The 23,530-nt window shown below is 35.7% G+C and overlaps 5 protein-coding genes across 5 annotated transcripts; 1 reads left to right on the plus strand and 4 right to left on the minus strand.

Annotated features, from left to right (window-relative positions):
* The first annotated feature begins 1,236 nt into the window (after window positions 1–1,236).
* Window positions 1,237–8,585, plus strand: LOC112051501 (splicing factor U2AF 50 kDa subunit). The gene is made up of 8 exons (XM_024090169.2): window positions 1,237–1,391; window positions 1,476–2,048; window positions 2,209–2,291; window positions 3,666–3,788; window positions 3,866–3,953; window positions 6,601–6,754; window positions 7,912–7,996; window positions 8,220–8,585. The coding sequence occupies exons 1-8, from the start codon at window positions 1,376–1,378 to the stop codon at window positions 8,349–8,351; spliced, it is 1,254 nt and encodes a 417-aa protein (XP_023945937.1). The 5' UTR covers window positions 1,237–1,375; the 3' UTR covers window positions 8,352–8,585.
* LOC112051500 (uncharacterized) lies at window positions 8,580–12,577 on the minus strand. The gene is made up of 3 exons (XM_024090168.2): window positions 12,417–12,577; window positions 11,665–11,748; window positions 8,580–9,586 (listed from the first exon to the last, which is right to left on the minus strand). Exons 1-3 carry the CDS (start codon window positions 12,460–12,462, stop codon window positions 9,423–9,425), a joined length of 294 nt encoding a protein of 97 aa, XP_023945936.1. The 5' UTR covers window positions 12,463–12,577; the 3' UTR covers window positions 8,580–9,422.
* A 962-nt stretch (window positions 12,578–13,539) lies between these two features.
* On the minus strand, window positions 13,540–22,410 carry LOC112051497 (28S ribosomal protein S23, mitochondrial). The gene is made up of 3 exons (XM_052884459.1): window positions 22,245–22,410; window positions 14,674–14,838; window positions 13,540–13,880 (listed from the first exon to the last, which is right to left on the minus strand). The coding sequence occupies exons 1-3, from the start codon at window positions 22,286–22,288 to the stop codon at window positions 13,619–13,621; spliced, it is 471 nt and encodes a 156-aa protein (XP_052740419.1). The 5' UTR covers window positions 22,289–22,410; the 3' UTR covers window positions 13,540–13,618.
* Window positions 14,846–19,867, minus strand: LOC128198532 (uncharacterized). The gene is made up of 3 exons (XM_052884458.1): window positions 18,995–19,867; window positions 18,529–18,729; window positions 14,846–16,477 (listed from the first exon to the last, which is right to left on the minus strand). Exons 1-3 carry the CDS (start codon window positions 19,240–19,242, stop codon window positions 16,303–16,305), a joined length of 624 nt encoding a protein of 207 aa, XP_052740418.1. The 5' UTR covers window positions 19,243–19,867; the 3' UTR covers window positions 14,846–16,302.
* On the minus strand, window positions 20,018–22,233 carry LOC112051495 (uncharacterized). Its single transcript, XM_024090163.2, has 3 exons — window positions 21,666–22,233; window positions 21,356–21,556; window positions 20,018–20,481 (listed from the first exon to the last, which is right to left on the minus strand). Exons 1-3 carry the CDS (start codon window positions 21,899–21,901, stop codon window positions 20,316–20,318), a joined length of 603 nt encoding a protein of 200 aa, XP_023945931.2. The 5' UTR covers window positions 21,902–22,233; the 3' UTR covers window positions 20,018–20,315.
* Window positions 22,411–23,530: the final 1,120 nt, after the last annotated feature.

Below are 23,530 nucleotides of genomic sequence, written 5' to 3' on the forward strand. Positions count from 1 at the left end.
GTGTTATACGAGTAGTTTATAGTTCAAATTTATTTAACAAATAAACTTAACGAAAACCAACAATAAAAATTAATAGCAATAACAAAACAATTCAGAACGCGACTGTACACTGGGAGTTCGCGGAGCGTCGTATCAGTGCCGGGGACCGAATACGACTAGAGAGCCAATCACCGCTACGGACGCTACGCACGCCCGCCCTTCATACCTCTAGCCCCCCTCCGATACCGTATTTTAGACTTCTGCGCATAAACGGTCAGCGCTAAAGTTACGTGCCGCGGGTTGTACCTCACTATAATATATAATATTATAGACGTTACACCTCTGTCAAAGTTTATGATCAACAATCTAACGCCTTTAAAAAACTATTTCCATAAAATCGATGTTTTAATCGTTTCGGACCTTTGGACTTGTATCGCATTCAAATTCACCAGCTAAATTATCAGTCGTTTCTTGAGGGGGACAAGGTAAACTCACACATAAAAAATATTTTACATTAATAAATATATCCTGTGTCCTTACACTACTTTAAATGAAATCTTATTACACACACGTATAATTTTAACACAACGAAACATCTATACTAGAAATGTAGTTTGTATAAAAACGTTAGATCGTGATCATATACTTTTGATAGAAGGGTAACGTCTAACGAGGCAGGTCTTATGATAATTGACCTGAGTTTTCATCGTGTGAGAGCTCCCTAAAAATGCTGTTTTGTGTAGTTACGACACAAAAAACGTCATTAACTTCTAGTTCTCTTCTAAAAGATGATGATGAGTAGAAATACTTACAAACCAAACTTAACGTTTTAAATATTTCTACTCGCAATAATGCAAAACTATGCAAATATCAATCAAGTAATCAAATATTATGTGTAACAAGTTTAAGCGATGTGTTGTGTTTGCTAATCTGTGTAAATAATAGTGTGTAGTATACGGACATGGAGTTTACTTCAAACCCTTAAAAAAACATCAGGCTTGAAGAATTTTTGACGTTGTTGAATTTGGGTGCGATACAAGTCCTTAAATAATTAATCTGAGATGAGTACTTCATAGATAAAATCAACATGCAACGTGTCTAAGCATCTTAAAACAAACTTTATGTTGCCATAAAACTTCATTGAATGTATTTTATAATACGTTTACGTTTATAAGTCCGTACTGCTATTTTTAACTATTAATTAATAATTTTAAATTGTTTAAGCAAATAAAATAAAAGCCGAAAAACAAAGATAGATGCATATTTACTGTTACACGCTGATAACCTGGTAACCCTATAATTTGACGCCATTTTGCGTTGTGAATGTGTTGAAAATTACAAGTTTTAGGCGCAACGTTTGTGTTTAGTAAAATAACTCCAGGTTTTTTATATTATAATGGGCGAGGATAAAGGTAAGTAAATATCATGAAATTTCTATTGTAGGCTTTAAATCCCTCCCTTTTCTGTACGTACTAATAATATCTGACTTGTCGTAGATCGCCGACGCAGATCGCGTTCCAGGGAACGTCGTCGTTCGCGTTCTAGATCAAAAGAACGCCGTGAAAAGAGGAGGAGTAAATCCAGATCCCCGTCAAAACGATCCCGCCGACGTAAGCCTTCTCTGTACTGGGATGTGCCGCCGCCGGGCTTCGAACACATCACTCCCCTGCAATACAAAGCCATGCAAGCGGCGGGACAAATTCCGGCTAACATAGTCGCTGACACGCCGCAAGCCGCCGTACCGGTCGTGGGTTCGACTATAACGCGACAAGCACGTAGATTGTACGTGGGCAACATACCATTCGGCGTGACCGAGGAGGAAACCATGGAGTTCTTCAACCAACAGATGCATCTGTCAGGCCTGGCCCAAGCGGCCGGGAACCCTGTGCTGGCGTGCCAGATTAATTTGGATAAAAACTTTGCATTCCTAGAGTTTAGGTCGATTGACGAAACCACACAAGCTATGGCATTCGATGGCATCAATTTCAAGGGACAGAGCTTGAAAATTCGACGGCCGCACGATTACCAACCCATGCCTGGGACAGAAAACCCATCAATTAATGTCCCTGGTAAGTTAACAGTTCCTCACGTAGCATATATGTATTATTGTAGCTTTGTTATAGACTCTAAGCAATATCTCTTCTTACATACATTATATGCTATATTTATTTAAATATATGTATAGTACTTATGTAGAATTTGTAAAATAATAGTTGCATTTATTTTTAGCTGGTGTTATCAGTACTGTAGTTCCAGATTCACCACATAAAATCTTTATTGGTGGCCTACCTAACTATCTCAATGAGGACCAAGTAAGTTTTATATTTATAATTTTACTAATGAAAACATTTGTTTTGTTTAATTATAAGACTGAAGGTTTTGAAAATGATTAGCACTAAGTTCAAGAACTATCTTTTATAAATGAGTCTTCCATAAAGTCATATATATAAAGTCAAAAATAGGCTATGCTTTGTAGTTTCTATATATTCTAATGTAAGTGAAACTTTAAAGCACACACCTGTTATTATAAATAAGTACATCTTAATATTTAATTTGTACTTATAACACTTACCAACATGAACCTGTTAATTAATAATTTAAAATATGATACCAAAAATAAATTAGAGAATATTAAAAAAAAACTTGATAAAGCACTAATTCTATGTACAGAATCTACTACAACTAGTATCATGAGTAAAGTATAATATGAAGATTTTGTTCTGGTAGGTTTTGTACATGTACTACAAGTATCAAAAATATACATTTCTACTGAGAGTTGATGTTTATTTTTGTTTATTTCACAAAAAAATTTACAAATATGAATTGTTTGTTCTACAAAAGTCCCATTCCCAAGAGTATTACATACGTACATTGGTTACAACTTACAAGTCATTTATTAATTCAGCAATAATATAAATAACATTATGTGTTCCAGGTCAGTACAAAGTCCACATTTAACACATTATTGGTGAAGTTATCTGTAATTCCATATTGGGGAAAAATGCACTTTCAAAGTTACAACATGATTATTGATTGCATTTGATTTTACAGCATTCCAATTTTAATAATCCCAGCAAAATTTTTCCACACTCTCCAGTTGGTAAAATCTTTAAATAACTAAAAGCAGAATTCAAAAATTTAAACAATCTAGTAAATTCCCAAACACTATGCTAGGAGCCTCTGCCATTTCAGGGCGAGATTCAACAGTTGACAGGGCGGGAGGAGCCAGCAGTGAGCCGCGATTTTTTTGGTCCATTTCAGGTATTTTCAGGTGCCCGTATCTGGGACGGGCGTGAACGCTTCACGCTCGATACATTCACAAACAACTCACTGATAGTTTGCTTTCTGCCCCTCCCTAGCTTAGATTTGGCACATTCGCGGCCCGCGTGTCACTGTTGTCTCTCATTCTCACCTATACGTCTTGTACTTGAACGAGACGTCGGCACAACAAGGCAAGTCTCCTCCGTTCACATCTGATTGTAACATGCGCCTAGACACAGGTCAGATTCAATTAATTCATAAGTTTGCTGCCTTTGTATAGCAAATTAAATGGGAACAGTAACATGTCTTACGACTTGTGCAAGTGACATTAGAAACTTACCTTGTGTTATTGTATTTTATTTAAATATTTATACTAAACGTGGATCACATGTTCTACGAAATGTTACAAATGTGCCGCTGTGCAGGTAAAGGAACTTCTGATGTCGTTTGGCCAGCTGCGTGCCTTCAACTTGGTGAAGGATTCCTCCACAGGCCTGAGCAAAGGATATGCCTTTGCTGAATATGTTGATATATCCATGACTGATCAGGTACATATTACAAATATCAACATCTGAATCAATATAATACATAAACAGACAGATTTTTATAACTTTTAATCATGTAGGCTATTGCGGGTCTTAACGGCATGCAGCTGGGAGACAAGAAGCTTATTGTGCAGCGAGCAAGTATTGGAGCTAAGAACTCTACTTTGGGTAAGTTTTCATTTTTGTTCTCTAGATATATAAATAATTTAGAGTAATGTAGATTAGCATCATAATCATATCACAATCACATATATCCCACTGGTATTTAGATGTCATAGTGACACATATTTTATGAAGTCTAATATTTATATCTTATATTTATTGCTTAGAGTCCAATTGAAAAATTACCTTTAACAACAAAGTTGATGTGCAAACATGTCTCTTTTAAATTCTTTTTGATCCAAAACAAAAACCAACTACCAAGTTTAGAGTCTATAACATTGGTCGTTAGATGGCCCCCAAAGCATCCTGGTATTGTCATTGGTTTCGCAAATACTTACAAATGAAAAGTAACAACTTTTCATTCTTTGTGTTGCTTCAGCTTGTGTTTTTACACTTCCAAAATGATCACGAAGGTTTTAAGGGATTAAACGAAAAAAACAATAAAATATTTTTTTAAGTCACAGCATACCTTTTTGCATACTAAGTTAAGATGTGCGTGCACATGTTTGAGTAATGACATAAACATTGTGCATTCTTTAATATGGAGGGGCCATGTAACGATTTATATTGATGGTATATAATATGTTTAATACATGAACCTATTTTTGAGGTGATTGTTGTTTAGTGCAAACAAAATTACTGCCTCCTAAAAGATCTCCTGTAATAAATATATTTTTTCATGTAGTTTTCTGCATTAAGATAAAGCTGTAATAAAGTAAATAAGTAAAAAAAATCCCATAGTAACATAAACCTCAAGGCACTGGTAATCAAATGTAAGTGATTAAAAGAGCAGGCAAACGCTCATTTTTTTTTTTTTTATTAAGTCAGTAGATCTACTTTCTGGTAAAACTATTTGAAACTGCAACAAACCTGATTATTTTGTGTTGGTAGTAGCTGAATACATTAATCAAATTAAACATATTGTATTTCATATCCAATCTCCCTGACTTGTTCCTACCATTTGCTGTACAAGGTTGAATGTTACTGTAATTGAGGAGAGTGTGAGAGGCAGTGACGCCTTGTTCACCATAAATGTGCTTTGCAGCAATGCTGCAAGGATATAAAATCTCAATTACGGAACAGCTAAGCTAAACAGCATCAACACGTGTCTAATGAGTGTATGCCTGCTTTTTCCTGTTCTCAAAATTCTTCACACTTGTACTGTGCTAGTGAGGATTTGTTTTCTATAATGACGTGGATACCATGGATTTGTACTATGTTGCTAAATCCCTTTGATCTGTACCAAAGGACAATGGTCTGGTGTTTGTTGATAGAATTCATAAGCGTCTACTAATGTAAACTATTACAGTTTGTAGATAATAATTTATTTAATTTCTTGAAAAAGTGCACAATGTCTAATTATGTCCATAAAGTAAAATATAATCACATCAATTACATTTAAATAATTGAGTATGGCAACCACACTATTTATACCAATATTACATCTATTGGACAACTAGGGAGGCGCACGGTATCGAAAAGCCAGTATCGAATCGAATAAAGTATCGTCATTGAACTACACGTATTCTATACTAATATTTAAACGAATTAATATAATTATTTTGAAATATTAATAAATATTTTGATTTTCAAGCGAGTATGTACCTACCTACCTATTGCATTTAAATTACTTATTTCTAACCATGACAAAATACTGCTAAAGTTCACTCTTACTTGGCGGCATTTTACATTTAACTAATAAAATAAACAAAATATATATAATAGTCAAACATGTTAATAACAATTATTACCAACATTAAGTCATATGGCATATTTTAATAATCAAAGGAAGGGGACAAGTGTTTACAAACGTATTTATTGTTTAAGTATGTTCGACATGATTTTAAATAAAGGTACATGCACTATTCAACTATGAACTGTCACTTCAGTTGTCACATCGCGTCGTATTTTCGTTGTTTGCGTATCTATGCTTCTTGCAAATCTTGTATTTTTTTCTGATATCAACTGTTTTTCCGTACTTACATTCTTTTTAACGACCGCTTCTGTTTATGGACACCGATTCTCCTGCTTAACTACTGACTTAAAATATTAATGTATTTAAATTCCACGTTGGTTTTTAGATTTAATTAGGAAGATTAATTTTTATAAAATATGTATATTATCAATGTCTAAGAGAAAAATGGGGATCAAACCTACTTTTTATGTTCTTTAATCGGACCTAAATACCCGGCTTCATAATCATGAAATAATTAAGACTTTAATTTAAAAAGTAGGTATCTATTCGTTGTTGACAAAACATAATCTCTAAAACTTCAAACATAAATATCTTTAATTCCAGACTTGACATAATACTAAGCCTTGAGAATAAATTGTTAAGAAAATAATTATCTATCATTTTATATTTTTTTCATTCATAGACGCTTGAAAAAGATGTCAGCAAAAATTTGTTTGGGAATAGACCATTGTCCTTTCCACCAAATTGGTTCAGTAGTTAGTAACAGACGAACAGACTTACTTTTGTAATTTTAGTATGGATGAAAAATTCCCTTTATCATTGGTATTTGCAGAATTTAAGCTAATCATGAATCTCTTAGAAATTAATATTGTGATTATCTGTAAGTATAGTCAAGTGCTACTTATATTTATAAGTTAACATGATAGTTGTGACATTGCTATGACATTGTTGGTGCAGCGATGACGGGCGCGGCGCCGGTGACGCTGCAGGTGGCGGGGCTGACGCTGGCGGGCGCGGGCCCGGCCACCGAGGTGCTGTGTCTGCTCAACATGGTGACGCCCGACGAGCTGCGCGACGAGGAGGAGTATGAGGACATCCTGGAGGATATCAAGTAATGTTACCTTGAATGACTTCATTTTGTAGTAAAAACAAAAATAGTCTCAATAACTCAACGGTTAGAGTGGTTGGATTTATCACCGAAGGGATGTGGTTCAATCCTCACACTACAGTACACTAACACAGTATTTCCTGACTAGTTAGAGAGGAATATTGGTCATATTAAAAAATATGGCAAATATTCTTATAAAAAAAAATTAATTACAGTAGAGCGCGTCTACTTGAGGCGTAAGTTGGTGATGCGTTACGAAAATTGTAATCTGGCGATGCGCGCTGCCATCTACAGGCATAGTGAAACATTGTTTGTTATTTTAAATTACCAGTTGATGACGTTTTTAGAGAACTTTGAAACAATCCCTTTTTGTAACTTCAAGAATCTGTTGTGATACAGTTATGCATGAGGCCCATAGATGGCGTTTTGTTCTTTATTTTTAAAAGCAATTTTACTTTAGTTGTGTGGTCTACAGCACACTCTTTTTTTTTAATTGGCATTACTGCTCTGGGTTCTAGCCCTTTATAGCCTCTTTGTGTCTTTCATTAATTCCTGTGTTTATTTGGCAACAAAAACGCCTTGCAACTATCCAACATCAAAAATTACTGTAAGCTGTAGTATGTATCAAACTTCTAGTCCTCTCTAAAGTTGGCACGCCGAACCCTGCTGAGATATATTTTCGTACTCTATGCCTGAGTGAATTCAAAGTCAAAATTTATTAATTTCTTAAGTTAGCTTAGTTTACATGCACTAGAAATATCAGGTTAGGTATGTTGTGATATTATGGTGATAAATAAAGACGAAAACTTGAAATTAAAGCTACAAGGGCTCCAAAGCGCCTTGCTCCGAGAATTTGATGCATGCTATGCTTGCAACAAACCTTTTTATTCAATGCCCTCAACATGAAAAGTACTTGAAAAAATACATGTCTGTGTATTGTTCGCTATCTTTGGGTCCATGTTGTTTTGAAAATGACGTTACTTAGCTTATAAGACGTGTTTTGTCTTCCAATCCAATCCAAATTAATTATTATGCAGAATTTTAGTTCAATCTGTAAATAACTTTTACAAAAGATACTACCTAAACGATGAATTTGATATAAAGATTATAGTAAAAGTAATAAATAATAAATTAATCACCATGTGTATTGTTATTTTCAGAGAGGAGTGCAATAAATATGGTTGTGTGCGCAGTATAGAAATTCCACGCCCCATTGAGGGTGTAGAAGTGCCTGGTTGTGGAAAGGTGTGTGTCTGAACTTCTCTATATATCTCTGTGTTTTTCTAATTAAAATTTATAACTGATAAAGAACATAAGGTTAATATTGTTTTAGAGAGAAGCTTTGTCTTTATTAACTATATAATATAGATTATATCCTGTAGGAAGGTTGAGACTACAGTACAGTTGACTAGTACAAAAATTTACTAATGTTCAATGATCAAAATAATAATATGATTATTGTTTTTAGGTCTTCGTAGAATTCAACAGTATCGCCGATTGTCAGAAGGCCCAACAGACTCTCACGGGGAGGAAGTTCAGCAACCGAGTGGTGGTCACTTCGTACTTCGACCCGGACAAATACCATCGCAGAGAGTTCTAATCTACCCGCATTGTATATACTGTCATACAATGAACTTGCTACAGCGTCCGGGCCACCCTGACAAATACAATTGCAGTGAATTTTAATATCTACCCCCTTACAATCAAAATAATTTTAAATATTACATACCCATTTATTACACAAGATTTTGAAATCGAAAATATGACATTATTTGTGATTGAATTACACATGTCTGTATTAACAGAATAACACAATAAAGATAATGTATTTATCTTTTAGTCTTTTATTTTACTTTAATTTATCCTAAATCTTAAAATTAAGATATTACAATCCATAAATATAAACAAGTAAACATTTATTTCTTATTAAATCTTAACAAAGTGCGAAATACAAATGAAATATATTATTTTCCTTATGTAACTCATTAATTTCGATAGCCAGTCAGAAATATAAAAACCCATCTGGGGGCGCCACAGTACAATTTAGTTCATCACTAATATTGATATAAAATAGTGTTATTTTTTCCGCAACATGATTATACTAAACCAAAACTCGATATGGATTGTTACAGTAGGTAATTGTTTAAAAAGAGGGTATTAATTGCTAGTAATTTTATACCTACACTGAGTATTACAATTTGGAAATGAAGGTAGAAAACGCGTCAAGTCATTATGGCTTGGTTTATTTTTAAAATGTTATTCAAAATATATTAACTATATCGAATTGTTCAAAGCTTATTACTCTGATTATTTTCATTAATATGAGAACAAGTTAATTACAATTATTGTTATTAGGTGTGAAATATTTTTAATTTGTTTGTTGGTAAACAGTACACATCGAGTACGGCTGAATCACTGAAATATAATAATAATATTAATTGAATTGTTTCTAAATTAATGACATTAAAAATTTTACTGCAATAAATCAATTTAGCATTTTTTTTAATTTATATCTTTAGCATTAATTTGTTTGTTGATAAGCATTCCACATCGAGTTTAACTTTATGGGCTTTAGTATTGTTCTATTTTGTGTTTCGCTACATGACTATTTTTCTTAGCAAGCTATAAAAAAATCTCCATTTATTACAATATGTGATTTTTTCTAAAACAGTTATACACTGTTGTCGTGTTGCATAGCTGGTTGATAAGTATTCAGTGTTCCAGTCTCGGACGAGAGGACGATTTTTCTCATGACGACGTAGAGGACGCCACCAATTATTATCATGCCCATTCCAGCCATCAAACTGATTGCCCACGCCGGTACCGCGTTACCATCTGTAAATAAAATAGACAAAAAAAAATTAAAAACGTTGATTGTTTACTCAACACATTTTGACGCTAGCGCAACCCCGCACTGGAAACGGCAGTGAGCCCCCTCTAGGTGGACCACGGATCCAGCGGGTTGCTGGGAGCCGCTGGATGCTGGCAGTTTGAGACTGTTTTGTTTGGAAGTTCGTGCAAGAGGTCTACCGGAAATTGCAGTGACCCCTCTAGGTGGACCAAGGAACCAGCGGGTTGCAGGGAGCCGCTGGATGCTGGCAGCTCGAGACTGTTTTGTTTGGAAATCCATGCAAGAGGTCTATGTCCAGCAGTGGACGTCTTTTGGCTGTTAATGATGGTGGTGATGATAAGCAGCGGCGTTTAAGTCTAACGCTGAACGAAACGTTCTACTAACGCTACCGAACGTTAGTACACTATGGATACAATATACAGTTACTACCTACTTATTAATATATACGAGTAAATAATTAATGTAAACATAAGGCTCTCTCAAGATTTAGGAATACAAGGCTCTTGTAGCTTCTTCTTTGTAGCTCCTTCTTCGTTGTAGTACTTTCCAATAGCAGCCTGGACGTAAGAAGCTCGACGCGTTAAGCTTCTTTGCCTCGAAGAGCGAGTTAACCTCCGGTATTTATCTAGTAACATCTGCTAGTTTAAAAACATTACTACTATAATCACACCAACCCACATCGAAAGATCGTGTAGGGTGAGCTCTAACTTCCATCTTCTATAAAGAAAGAGGTGTGACCCTGTGGTGAACCACACATGCTTTTTTTTTTTTATTCGTCACAAGTTAGCCCTTGACTACAATCTCACCTGATGGTGGAAGATGGAAGCGGGCTAACTTGTTAGGAGGAAGATGAAAATCCACATCCCTTTCGGTTTCTACACGGCATCGTACCGGAACGCTAAATCGCTTGGCGGTACGTCTTTGCCGGTAGGGTGGTAACTAGCCACGGCCGAAGCCTCCCACCAGCCAGACCTGGACAAATTAAGAAAATCGATTCTTAAGGAGTATACTCCAAAAATCTCAATCTGCCCAGCCGGGGATCGAACCCAGGACCTCCGTCTTGTAAATCCACCGCGCATACCACTGCGCCACGGAGGCCGTCAAATGACGTATAGGTACTTGTAGAACTTATGAACGGATATACCACATAGCGTGGAAATTCGGCAGTCCCGCGGAAAATAGGTCACGGGCGAAGCACTTCTAAACAACTCTCTAACGGTTCTACTTACGGTAAAAATTCTCAGCCCGAAGTGGAAAATTGGTGGTGTTACACCCCCGAGCTTCAGAGCACGTTAAACTGTCGGTTTTGGTCATTATTATAGTATGCGCATTATCATCTGAGTCGTCCGGTCATAAAAGTCAAAAAAGATAGGAATGTGCAGCGCGCCTACCTGCGCACCCTAATTATCGATAAACGGCTACCTGCGCACGTGCTAATGATGAGTCAATAATGATTTGGACGATTCTGATTGGTCGGTTTCTAATGTAATTGCATTGCGTATTTTTTTTGCTATAAATGTGTTTACTGCAATTAAATAAATACATTCATGTGTTACTCGTTGCGCACTATGGATACTAATATATAATAAATTTGGCAGAAGACGAAGATTCTGATGATGAAGACTCAGATGAAGATTAATTTTATTTAGTTAATAATTATATAATATGAAATATGTATTATATTAAATCAAATATTGTTAATTTTTTTAATTTTGTGAACAAGATACGATAATAAACTTTACTTATCGATAATATGTCTTTCATTGTTACACCCTTCACTAGACGGCTCCATAAGACCCATAAGTGCAAGCGAGATAGATATAGAGAAATGATTTATGGCCCTAAGACTCAGTTGTTAATGCTATTAGTATAATTACCATATTATAATGATCGTGAAAAAACGATCACACAAAATGATCGTTGCATCACACCAAATAAGCATTGTAGCAGCCTGGTTCTATAAGCCTGGCGTAGCCTTGTAATGGGCCGTAAATATGCTGATGAGTTAGCTTAATTATTCAGGCAAGATTGGTAGGGAAAATGAAATACATGAAGAACTTACGGTAATACGTGCGTGTCATCACTCGCCGTCCTCGGAGGATTCTTCGTCGCGCTTCGGCTTCATGTGTGAGTGTGCTCAGGATTACTGGCAAATAGACAAACACAGTATAACTCAGGAAAGGGAAATACACGACGTGAAACTGAGTAGGATACAGATAATGCATGAATTTTTTTCTCTTATCTTTGAATATTTATTTTAATTTTTAAAATTAAATGGGAATGTGAAATGTTGTTTTAAATGTAGGCAGATTGATATAATTTGATGTGCAATAATTTGGAGAAAAAATTGGCCCTAAAATGAAATGAAATAAACTGTTTTAGCAATATCGGTTCAGGAGTTCTGGAGTGATGCGTGTACACACATTTCGCAAATTGACTACCTACAGACCGAATAAATTATTTTTTGAATATCCATTAAAAGCTCATTTTAAAAATGTTTTTAGTACCTTTTAGTTAATAGTTACCTGCTTAAAAAAATTAAAAATATTAATTGATTCTATTTACGTATCCAATATTAGATTCTAGTTTAGTATAGTAGGTAGGTAGGTATATACTTCAGAAACTCCTGATGGATGCCTTCGAGTTCGATGAAGTATGTTACAACTACAAGTTGCGGTATTAGGTACCTACTACTGGTAGGTAAACGATAAAGATTCCTACAGAAAGTTGGTATTGGACAATGGTATAGCAAAGTACAGGTAGGTAGATACGAGTATGAACTCACAACGAAAACTAGGTTATTCTCCCACTTACCTAACACAACAGCAAAGTAGAATAAAACTGGCTTCTTGAGTCCCATTTTGAAATCACTTAATAGACCGTACCTAGGTAATTTAAGAATAAACCAAGTTATTAGGAACTAAATTGAAAATACGTCGATGCAACCACTATAAAGGTGTGTTTTCAGAATACTTGGTCACAGAACTGTTATCTATGTGAGATAAGATAAAGCTATGATTACTAATACACTACGTTCCAAATTAGTACCTGCATAGTGGTGGTAATTCACTGAAAAAGGGACAATAGGAATTTATGAATCATGTATTTTAAGACATGCTTATAGTTATGTAGATATATGTTTACATAGGCATTACGATCGATGTCTCATTATTTTTAATTTCCGCTTGTGTGCTCACAGATATCTTTGAAGTATTGAACGGATTTTCATGTAATTTTTACAGATAAATAGATTAGGAAAAGCTAGGAATAACATACAGGTAAGCAAATATAAATTTTAGTTAAACACCCAACCAATGACGGATTTACAAATTTGCCGCCAGTAGGCTATATAATTTTTGCAGCATCGTATCAATACAGTTTACCATAAATTGTGTCATTAAAATTGCAATTTTAATATTTTAGTAGGACGTGATATTTTCTTTATTTCTGATGATAGCCCAGTGGATATGACCTCTGCCTCCGATTCTGGAGGGTGTGGGTTCGAATCCGGTCCGGGGAATGCACCTCCAACTTTTCAGTTGTGTGCATTTTAAGAAATTAAATATCATGTGTCTCAATCGGTGAAGGAAAACATCGTGAGGAAACCTGCATACCAGAGAATTATCTTAATTCTCTGCGTGTGTGAAGTCTACCAATCCGCATTGGGCCAGCGTGGTAGACTATTGGCCTAACCCCTCTCATTCTGAGAGGAGACTCGAGCTCAGCAGTGAGCCGAATATGGGTTGATGACGACGACGACAGCACTAAAATATTAAAATTATCATTAAATTTTCTTTATTTCTGTAGAAGAGAGCTTTTTGGGTCAAATTTTCCGTCCTCTAAAATCTGCCGCCCTAGGCTACAGCCTACTTAGCCTCCTAGTAAATCCACCACTATACCGAACCTATTACTCAATGGAGAAGTTAAAACAAAGACATTACGTACACAACGTTTAATATCAATAAATCTATGCACCTACTTATTTAACTAATAAAACTAATTCATTAAACCATAATCTATTCTTTAAATATGTTCTTAAGGTCCGCCTCCGCCAATACTTTAGCAGTCACTGACTCGGGGTTTTTAGCGATAATTTTGGTGTCAGCTGGTGAACGACGAGCACTTTCCACCGCTTCTGTGGACTTCTGAATTAGTTCTTCTTCAGGAACGCCTTCTGACTGCAGGCGCTGGTACGTTTGAATGAGTCTCTTGGTTTGAGTTTCTCCAGTAGTATTGAGCATATTGACACTCAGTCCTTGACCTTTTGCATGAAACTTCCTGTAAAAAAGGTACAATTTGAAAAAAAATTGTAGTGGCCTGACCCAGGAATTGAAACCAGAACTTTATGATTCAGCAGTTTAGCGATAAGACCAAAAAACAGTGAGTCTATTTGGTCTACTTATGGTCGGATTATGACCTATGAAATACCTATTGAGATCTTAATTCCAAAAATCTTTCAGGAGTATTAACATTAACCCCTTGTCATTATCATTAACATCTGACTGATCTAAGAGGAGTGGGCAAATCTGGCAAGTTAGTTGATGACACTCCCATGATATGCAGGCGACGGGGGGGAAGACTGCGTGGGTGTGAAATCGTGCGTGCGAGGAAGTGAGGGGCATCAGTCATGGGTTTTTTTATTTATTGCAGCACGCCCCCCGGCCCGCGCGGACCATCGGGAGTGTTACGAACGAAGTTGCCAAGCTATAGTAGTGAACCGTGATAGCCCATTGAATAAGACATCTGCATTCGATTCAGAGGGCATAGGATCGTATTCGGTCCGGGGCATGCACCTCCAAATTTTCAGTTAAGTGTATTTTAAGAAAATAAATATCACGGTGATAAAATATCGTGTGGAAACCTGCATAGTACCTACCTGAGAATTTTCTTAATTGTCCGTGTGTGAAGTCTGCCAATCCGCATTGGGCCAGCATGGTGGACTATTAGCCTTACCCTTCTCATCCTGAGAGGAGACTCCTGCTCAACATTGGACCGAATATGGACTGTTAATGACGATGATGATATAGGTACCAAGTGAACTACAGTCTAATAGGTACAATGTGCTACGTACGCTCTTATAAGATCTTCTTTGTATAGGATCGGTTTGATGGTCAGGTTCTCCAGTTTGGGGCGAGCGAACTTCGGCTCCACGGCGGGCGGGAACGCTTTGTACACGTCGAACCACAGCGGCCGGTCATCCGGCTTTATTGCGCCGCGTAACAGGAGGCCTTCCGTTCTAGAAACGAAAAATTAAATTAAGAATTCCAATCACCGACTGTTATAGTAAGGGAGCCGAAGAGGGGATTTTTGCAGTTACTCGAGCGCGGCAGATGAACATACGGGACTATACCTTGCACGTTGTTGAATACGTCCACCAAGTATGAGCTCTCAATATTGATGGGTACGTTTAGGGCAACAATAAAAAAACTAACTTCAGAGATACATTTAAGATAAGGTAGGTGAGTAGATAGCTAACAGGTGTGCATTTTTAAAATTTGACAATTTGAGCGTCACGTAATAGAAAGGGAGGGTTCCAAAGTTACAAATAAAACCCTTATATTTCTGTTAACGAACCACGAGAGCAGTTAATTTTTTACTTATTTTGAATGAAATAATCTCCTGAATAATCGCTCATGTTTTTTGATGATTTCAGTAAGACAAAGTAATAAAAATTGTCTTTAGAGTCTGTAGTTTTTTTCCCCACCGCTGAAAGCGAATAAGTATATAACCATTTATTATTTCTATCATCTAATCTACCAAATCTAATCGATTCCCATGACGCCTTAGTAACTGCAAATTTAGCATCCCCGGCTCCCCTACTATTATAAGGATTGGCTTATCAGTAAAAAGTTTATTCGCTTTTTTGGTTAGGTACGATTCAAGGGAACTAAAGCAAGCTTTTTCTCACCGGTTCTATATTAAAGACAGACATGAGGCTTACTTACGCTTGCCTTCAATTACGCCGAAATATGACCCCGATAAAGACAAGTAAAAGCAAGCCTTTCTAGGCAAGCGTCTAGCACTCTCGACATTTAATTGATATTTGATTAATTAAAAGCCAAACATTATGTGCGGGTTGCCAAAATTCGCAATTAAGCCACTTTTCCGGCATTCGATTCTGTGGTAAAATACCTGAATACTCTTCCAGGTGTAACAAACCAACTGACAAGCGTTGAGTTGAAACTATTGGTTCGGTTTAGGTTTATCTATATCACGAGCCGTGATAGCCCAGAGGACCTTTACTGTTGTATCGGTTTGGGCTAATCTCTGGAACGGCTGAACCGATTTTAATGTGACTTGCGTGTAATGCTTATTGTAGCAAGTTCAGTATAAGAAGGACCAGTTGGTTCTAAAACTTATTTCGATGTAAAAATAAAAAGACATTAAATTAATCAATGCAATTTTATTAAAATCACTGGTTGGTTTGAAACTATTATCAGTTTCAAGAAAAAATATTTATTACATTTATAAATTATGTATCGATTTTCTATTTTAATTAATCTAATTTAAGCGTAGGTACTTAAATACTTTAATTTTTTATTTTACTTTATAAGAAATCGCAGACATTAAGGCAACAAAAGAACAATAAGCTGTGTAATGTAAATTAACAAGAAATTAATTAATAAGTAATTAAATTTATAATTAATTTGTACTTAAATTAATTAATAAGTGTAATAAAATAAATTAAGTTGGAAAATAATTAATCGTCTAAATAATGTTCTGGCAAGGACTGGAAGAAGTTTTTCTGCAAGTTCTCCCATTGGATGCGTTTAGTATCTGATATTAATTTCTGCTTCAACTTTTTAGTGTTCTCTTCAAGCTCGCTTGCCAACATTTCCGCTTGGATCCTATGCTCTGCATCCAAATCCTTAAATCTGTAATTATATAAATTTATTAAGGAAACACTGCTAAAACTCACGTGGATAAATAGCTGAACGTATTTGGATTAAATTTGCACAGAGATCAATCAATCAATTATTTTATTTATTTATTTGCAGATACATGCATTATATGTATATAGTTATACAGGTGGTCGGTAGATGAAGATGGTAAATGTATCTTGCCAATTTGGCATGCAAATTATTTATTAAGTATGTGTTATTAAATTGATTCAAATGACAATTTCAGCACTTAAAATTTATATCTTTACAATAATTTTATAAGTAAACATTTTATGAAAATAACAATTAAAAATTAAGTTTTTGCAGAGAGTAGATGACGAATTCTGGTACTTGTCTAGAATTATCTTTAATAGTTTACTATTTTTTCAACAAAATTAAACACAAACTACAGATGTCCGCAGTTTCATCCAAGCAGATGCATCCCTTGGGAATACTGAGATAAAATATAGCCTGTCTCTCGGTGATGATGTAGCTTAGAATTTTAAAAATAGGTCGAGTTCTATTTGAGTTAGATCGCTACAAAGAAATACCTCTATAATATAATACTAGTGGACGCCCGCGAATTCGTCCGCGTGAAAACCTACCCCTACCCTACTCTACTCCCACCCTAACCTTACCCTAGACCGATCCTAAGTATCCTATGTCCTTCTCCTGGTTCTAAGCTACATCTCCATCAATTTTCAGTCAAATCGGTCCAGTCGTTCTTGGGTTAGATTTTTCAAATCGGTTTAGTAGTTCCAGAGCCTATTCAAAACATACAAACAAACAATCATGATTTTTTTTTGGTTTGTATGGATGTTTGTTACTCTTTAACGCCGCTACTAGTGAACCGATTTGGTAGAATTTTGGAATAAAAATAGATTTTACTCTGGATTAACACATCGGCTACTTTTCATCCCGGAAAAATCCATGGTTCCCGCGGGATTTGTGAAAAACTGAATTCCACGCGGACAAAGTCGCGGGCGTCAGCTAGTATTAGTATAGAATTTAACTATAGAATAATAGATAGATTTTATCTTATCTTATTTATTACTCGTAAATGAGTGAGCAGTGATAGCCCAGGGGATATGACCTCTGCCTCCGATTTCGGAAGGTATGGGTTCCGGGAATTCGGTCCGGGGCATGCACCTCCAACTTTTCAGTTGTGTGCATTTTAAGAAATTAAATATCACGTGTCTCAAACGGTAAAGGAAAAACATCGTGAGGAAACCTGCATACCAGAGAATTTTCTCAAATATCTGCGTGTGTGAAGTCCGCCAATCCGCATTGGGCCAGCATGGTGGACTATTGGCCTAACCCCTCTCGTTCTGAGAGGAGACTCAAGCTCAGCAGTGAGCCGAATATGGGTTGATAATGATGATGGTGATGGTGATGATGATGATGATGATGATGATGATGATGATGATGATGATGATGATGATGATGATGATGGATGATGATGGATGATGGTGATGATAGTGATGGTGGTGATGGTGGTGGTGGTTGTAGTGATGATGATGATGATGATGATGATGATGATGACGGCGACGGCGACGGCACCGACGACGACGACGACGACGACGATGGTGATGATGATGATGGCGACGGCGACGACGATGATGATTATGATGATGATGAAGATGATGGTGATGATGATGATGATGATGATGATGATGATGATGATGATGATGATGATGGATGATGATGATGGATGATGGTGATGATAGTGATGGTGGTGATGGTGGTGGTGGTTGTAGTGATGATGATGATGATGATGATGATGACGGCGACGGCGACGGCACCGACGACGACGACGACGACGACGATGGTGATGATGATGATGGCGACGGCGACGACGATGATGATTATGATGATGATGAAGATGATGGTGATGATGATGATGGTGATGATGATGATGATGATAATGATGATGATGATGATGATGGTGATGATGATGATGGTGATGATGATGATGATGATAATGATGATGATGATGATGATGGTGATGATGATGACTCGTAGATGCACTTAATTTTCATACGTACGTTTTTTGAAACGATGCAACAACGGCATCGATCGCTATGAGCTTTTCCTTGTAAGCCTCGGCAGACTGCTGCAAGCATTTCGTGAGACATCCCGACAGTTGGACGAATTTCTGAACGTCGTTTTTGAGGACGTCGTGATCGGTTTTCGCTGATGTAATAACCTCTCCTAGTTTCATCAGCACATCATCATCAATTTGTTTCCTAAAATATATTGCTTGAGTATTTAATATTTAAAAAAACAACTATATTTAGTACTAGCGGAAGTCCAGTTCCTATTGGATACGGCTTTTATTATTAATTTCAATATTATTATTAGGTTTAGCTGTGAAAGCGTAACAAATAAACAAGCTCACTATCGCATTTATTGTACTATTTGAACTACAAATTACAATAGCTCTCCAATGTCTAGATCAACTTGGCTAACAAAGATGATACATTACAGTACAAGTACATATTTAGCACTTACCTGACTTTAAGTTGGCGAGTCATTACATTTAATAGTTTTTGAGACGATTCCCCACATAAGTCATAATCGCTTTGACAAATTTTTTGCTTCTTAGCAAGAGTTAACTGTGTTTCGGACAAGTTATGAAATTCTTTTTCTTCAGCATCACGTTTTAGTTTTTGAATTTTGGGGGGCGAGTCATCAATGTCTTGAGGATTATAAATATCTTCAGAACATTTGGATTTTAAGGATTTTTTAAAGGACGACATTTCTAATCGCAGTAAGTAAATTATCACGCACCGCAAAAAAATGGAGAATGTAAATTTTCCCGGTCTTTTTTTATGTCTTATTTCTAATTGTCTATGATCGTCCGTCGTAACATGTTTTTTTTTTTGTTAATTTGGCTTTACGGCTCTGAGTTAAAGCACCTTCGAGCCTGACGTAAATCCTTTAAGTTTAAGCTAAACAATTTGCATCGTGTCTCAGCCTCATCACTGCATGCACTGCAACATGTAACTGAAGCGCGCAACAGCCACTTGTGGTCGGTGGCTGCTACTTTTTAACCCATACATGCAGTATCATAATCGCGCGAGCGGCGTGCTGCGGCGTTTAGTGGCCGGTGCGGGCCATATAAAGCGAGCAGCGACGATTGTAGCGTGTGGCGGCCTCCGGCGGTAACAGTGTACGGCGAGTCCATATAAAATGTATGAAATCTAAAGAAAAATATGCCAGTAGCGGGGTTTTGTGGTTGTCGCCCGTGTTCGGGAGCCCTTACTTATGAGCAACGAGTTAATCTTGTAAGAATTAGAGAAAATTCAAAAAATGGCGGTGCAACCGGATATTACGTTATCTTTTTCATTGCGTTGGTAGTTTGGTACGAAAGAGATGGGCCTGGGACAACTTCGCTGCCATTGGACATTGTTTATTTTCTTCTTTTCACTTGGTCGCATCTTAGCGCCACAGTGGTGCTAATATGCAACTAAGTTAAAAGAAGGTTGGGAAATAATAAATGAATTTGATATGAGCGGGGAATGAAATACGAACTTTTTAGTTATAAATAATGAATGCTAGGACAGCTATACCAGAGAGGTTGTCTTAGTATTTTTAAATTTATTGCAGTTTTAAAAGTTAAATATCAAATTAAGTTCATTACATTTTAATTATGATAGAAATCCTGATAACAAGGCAATAGAACTGATGTATCGCTGTATTGTTGACATTCATAAACTGTGTTGCATGAGAGGAACACTCCATTTCTAATACCTTGATATTAAGATTACAAGCAAATCAAATCACACCAATAAATTATGTACAACAAAATGCAAATAAAAAAGAAATCAAATCAACAATTTTTGTGCATAGCCTGCATAAAGCATTTTTCCAAAATACTGCGTTCCCTTTGCTTGGTCTCAGCTATTAGTTTCTGTTTCAACTTCTGTACATCTCCATCTAATTCTTCTCCCAATTTTTTCATTTCACTTCTTTGATCTAAATCAGTTTCCTCAAACCTGTGTGAAAATAATATATAATTGCATAAATATCTCCAAGTTTACAGAAAAAACTCAATTATTTGGATCTCAGTAAACCTCGTGGGACTTTCTTTAATGGTTTAGAAATATTAACCCTTACTTTATGCAAATGTGCATGTCATTTCATAACTTATTTATTTTATATTATGTATTTTTTTATATAAAATGTTATTCAAAATAATATTAATAATAATATAATAATAATAATAATAATAATAGCCTTTATTAAACAATCACAAATATCTTAAAATTATTTACAAATTTATTTGATTGACACCGGCGTGTTGAGATTGTCTTGCTTTACAGCATAGGCCTCCCCTAGAGCCCGCCACACTGATTCAAAATAATATTAAGTATATCTAATTGTTCTAAGTTTATTACTCAAATTAATTTTCATTAATTTAAAAAAAAAGTTCACTATAAATTATTATTAGGTGTGAAACAGTAAACAGTGCTGGCTTAAGTATAGTCAAATTTTTGCTTCGTTACAGAGCATCTTGAATGAGGCAAAATGTTATAAAACAACTTCTATATACAGTGTACTGAGGTAGTGATTTTGTTGTCTGTTGAATGAATGAATATGATGGTAGATTCATTTTGTTATGCAAACACATTATTGAGGATGTTATATTTACACAACTTTGATTGAAGGGAAGACATTTAAGAAAGAATTTCTTTTTTTTAATTTGACCAATATTCCCATTTACCTTCAACTGGTTGGGAAAGACTGTATTGGGTATGACAATAGACAGACTCATCAATGAGGGGTGGTGGTTTGATCCCCACCACGGGGTGGGGATCAAAATTATGCACCATAATCAAATGATTTATAATACTGATATTATAAAATTACCTTTTTTTGAACAAATCATGAGCTTGTTTGAATGCTTTAATTTTTAGTTTGTAATCACTAGCAGACTTTTCTATACATTTTAAAGCTGATTCAGTAAACTGTTCTAGTTTCTGTTTATTTTCTTTCAAAATGTTGTATTCAGCTTCAAGATTCTCAATGTTTTCAGATAAGTTTGATAACATTTCATCATACATCTCTTTCCTAAAATGTAAAAGAAATATTATAATAATAACAATTATTATTATTACATATAAGTATCATCAAATACTGTTGTTATGCAACTGTGCCAAATTATTTAATAAGTACTTGCCTTGTGTCTAACTGGCGATTTATAACATTTAAAGTCTTCTGCCTTGATTCTCCACAAGCTTCAATATTTTCACTAACTTTACTCTTCTTAGCCACAATTGAGTCCGACAAATTAGGAATTTGTACCATATCAATTCCTTTTCTTTTTATTTGTTTTTTGTTCTCCAAAACTTCCGAGTTAGTAAGAAAATCATCAGATAATAATTTAGATGCAACTGATTTTTTTATGGGTGGCATTTTTGTCACAAAATTAAATAATGATAATGGAAATGGATGGTACCAAATATACTCCAAAATCCAAATACAGATTTTGAGTCAGAAGTTTAGAATTTACTATTTTACTAGATAGTAATTGGTTAGTTACAGCGAAATTATTTTTTCAAGACACCGAAAACTTCCCGCGTATTTTTTTTAACCAAAAAGGGGTTCGCACTTTGCTTTGGTAAGAAAAATGCGGTTTGAATTGAAAAAAGAATACTAACTTTTCGAGGCCAGGTACAATTTATTTAAATTTTGTTCCATTCTATTACTTCGCCGCAAAGCTATTCTGTATTGGTTTTAGATTATTATAATTACTCACCTGGAAAAGATGCTACCGATCCTTTCTAATCTAGTTGTTGCCATCGCAGTGAAAACTTGTTAGAAAATATAAATACGAATTAGGTTAATTATTATTGAATAAAAAATTCCAATTTAAATTTTTTAGTTTAGGTTATGTTTATGTTTCACAGACGACAAATCAAAATGGAGGTTAAAGAGTATAATCTTTGGAGTATTTGACAGAACAGACGTCAAATATCATAGGCGACTTTTTCATGGGATTTATGAATTACTAGCGGACGCCCGCGACTTCGTCCGCGTGAAACCCTACTACTACCCTACCCATCCCTACCCTACTCCCACTCTACAACTATCCTACCTTACAGGGGTTGACGGTTGAGTAGGGACTCAACCCTAACCCTGGAATTCATAGTCGTGAAGTGAACAATCCCCCACAAACCAATATTCAGTATTCACCCAGGGGCTGACTATTGAATTATCCTTCATTGCATTTCATAAACAAACTACTGGAGAGCCCCTAGGTGACTGGAGTTTCAAGCAAATGTTGTCTATGATTTTACATTAGATCTTTGAAAATTCTGTGACACAACCACAGAGAGACGTATTTTGTTAATTCTTTGACATTTTACAAAATAATTGAGTTTCTAATATTTTCATTTACTTTTTGTTTTTATTTATCGTAGTAAAATTTAATATGTTCAAGTGTACAATAGATCAGTTTTATCAAAAAGTTTCTTTCTCACAAGAAGGAGTTGTTAGAAAAATATTGAAGTTATGTGGACGAACATGATCATATACAAAATTATCAGCCGATGGACGTCCACTGCAAAGATTACAATGTATTTGGTCCACTGCTGGACATAGCCGTCTTGCATGGACTTTCAAACACAACGGTCTCGAGGGGCCAGCGTCCAGCGGCTCCCTGCAACCCGCTTGATGCCCTCGGTCCACCTAGTGGGGGTTCGACCAACACTGCGATTTCATCGGCTCTTCGAACTATGTGGCCTGCCCATTGCCACTTCAGCTTCACGACTCGCTGTGCTACCTATGTCAGTGACTTTGGTTTGTCTGCGGATCTCCTCATTTGTGAAACGATCACGCAGAGAAATCCCAAGCATACTATTTACTATATAAGTAGTTTGATATTTCATGATTTTGTAATGTGGAATCCTACTTGAAATAAAAAAAAATATTGTAAGAGGAAATTTGTTTATTTTACTCAAAACCACCTATAATTACCTGAAATAATTACAAGTAGGTACTATTATGCTGTATTTTTTTACAATTTATAGTAAGTGCAGTAAA

The sequence above is a fragment of the Bicyclus anynana genome, chromosome 11, assembly GCF_947172395.1.
Source record: "Bicyclus anynana chromosome 11, ilBicAnyn1.1, whole genome shotgun sequence".
Taxonomy (NCBI): Eukaryota; Metazoa; Arthropoda; class Insecta; order Lepidoptera; family Nymphalidae; genus Bicyclus; species Bicyclus anynana.

Excerpts from the sequence above, each read along its gene's own strand:
- LOC112051501 (XM_024090169.2), top strand. Across the intron at positions 3,789-3,865 it reads ATATATCCATGACTGATCAG|GCTATTGCGGGTCTTAACGG; the intron begins GTACATATTACA and ends TTAATCATGTAG. Across the intron at positions 6,755-7,911 it reads GACATCCTGGAGGATATCAA|AGAGGAGTGCAATAAATATG; the intron begins GTAATGTTACCT and ends TGTTATTTTCAG.
- LOC112051500 (XM_024090168.2), bottom strand. The coding sequence starts at position 12,462 with ATGGGACTCAAGAAGCCAGTTTTATTCTACTTTGCTGTTGTGTTAG. Across the intron at positions 11,749-12,416 it reads CTACTTTGCTGTTGTGTTAG|TAATCCTGAGCACACTCACA; the intron begins GTAAGTGGGAGA and ends TCTATTTGCCAG. Across the intron at positions 9,587-11,664 it reads GATGACACGCACGTATTACC|ATGGTAACGCGGTACCGGCG; the intron begins GTAAGTTCTTCA and ends TTTTATTTACAG.
- LOC128198532 (XM_052884458.1), bottom strand. The coding sequence starts at position 19,242 with ATGTCGTCCTTTAAAAAATCCTTAAAATCCAAATGTTCTGAAGATATT. Across the intron at positions 18,730-18,994 it reads ACTCGCCAACTTAAAGTCAG|GAAACAAATTGATGATGATG; the intron begins GTAAGTGCTAAA and ends AATATATTTTAG. Across the intron at positions 16,478-18,528 it reads GTTGCATCGTTTCAAAAAAC|ATTTAAGGATTTGGATGCAG; the intron begins GTACGTATGAAA and ends ATATAATTACAG.
- LOC112051495 (XM_024090163.2), bottom strand. The coding sequence starts at position 21,901 with ATGCCACCCATAAAAAAATCAGTTGCATCTAAATTATTATCTGATGAT. Across the intron at positions 21,557-21,665 it reads AATCGCCAGTTAGACACAAG|GAAAGAGATGTATGATGAAA; the intron begins GCAAGTACTTAT and ends TTTACATTTTAG. Across the intron at positions 20,482-21,355 it reads CATGATTTGTTCAAAAAAAG|GTTTGAGGAAACTGATTTAG; the intron begins GTAATTTTATAA and ends ATTTTCACACAG.
- LOC112051497 (XM_052884459.1), bottom strand. The coding sequence starts at position 22,288 with ATGGCAACAACTAGATTAGAAAGGATCGGTAGCATCTTTTCCAG. Across the intron at positions 14,839-22,244 it reads ATCGGTAGCATCTTTTCCAG|AACGGAAGGCCTCCTGTTAC; the intron begins GTGAGTAATTAT and ends TTTCGTTTCTAG. Across the intron at positions 13,881-14,673 it reads AAAGAAGATCTTATAAGAGC|GAAGTTTCATGCAAAAGGTC; the intron begins GTACGTAGCACA and ends CCTTTTTTACAG.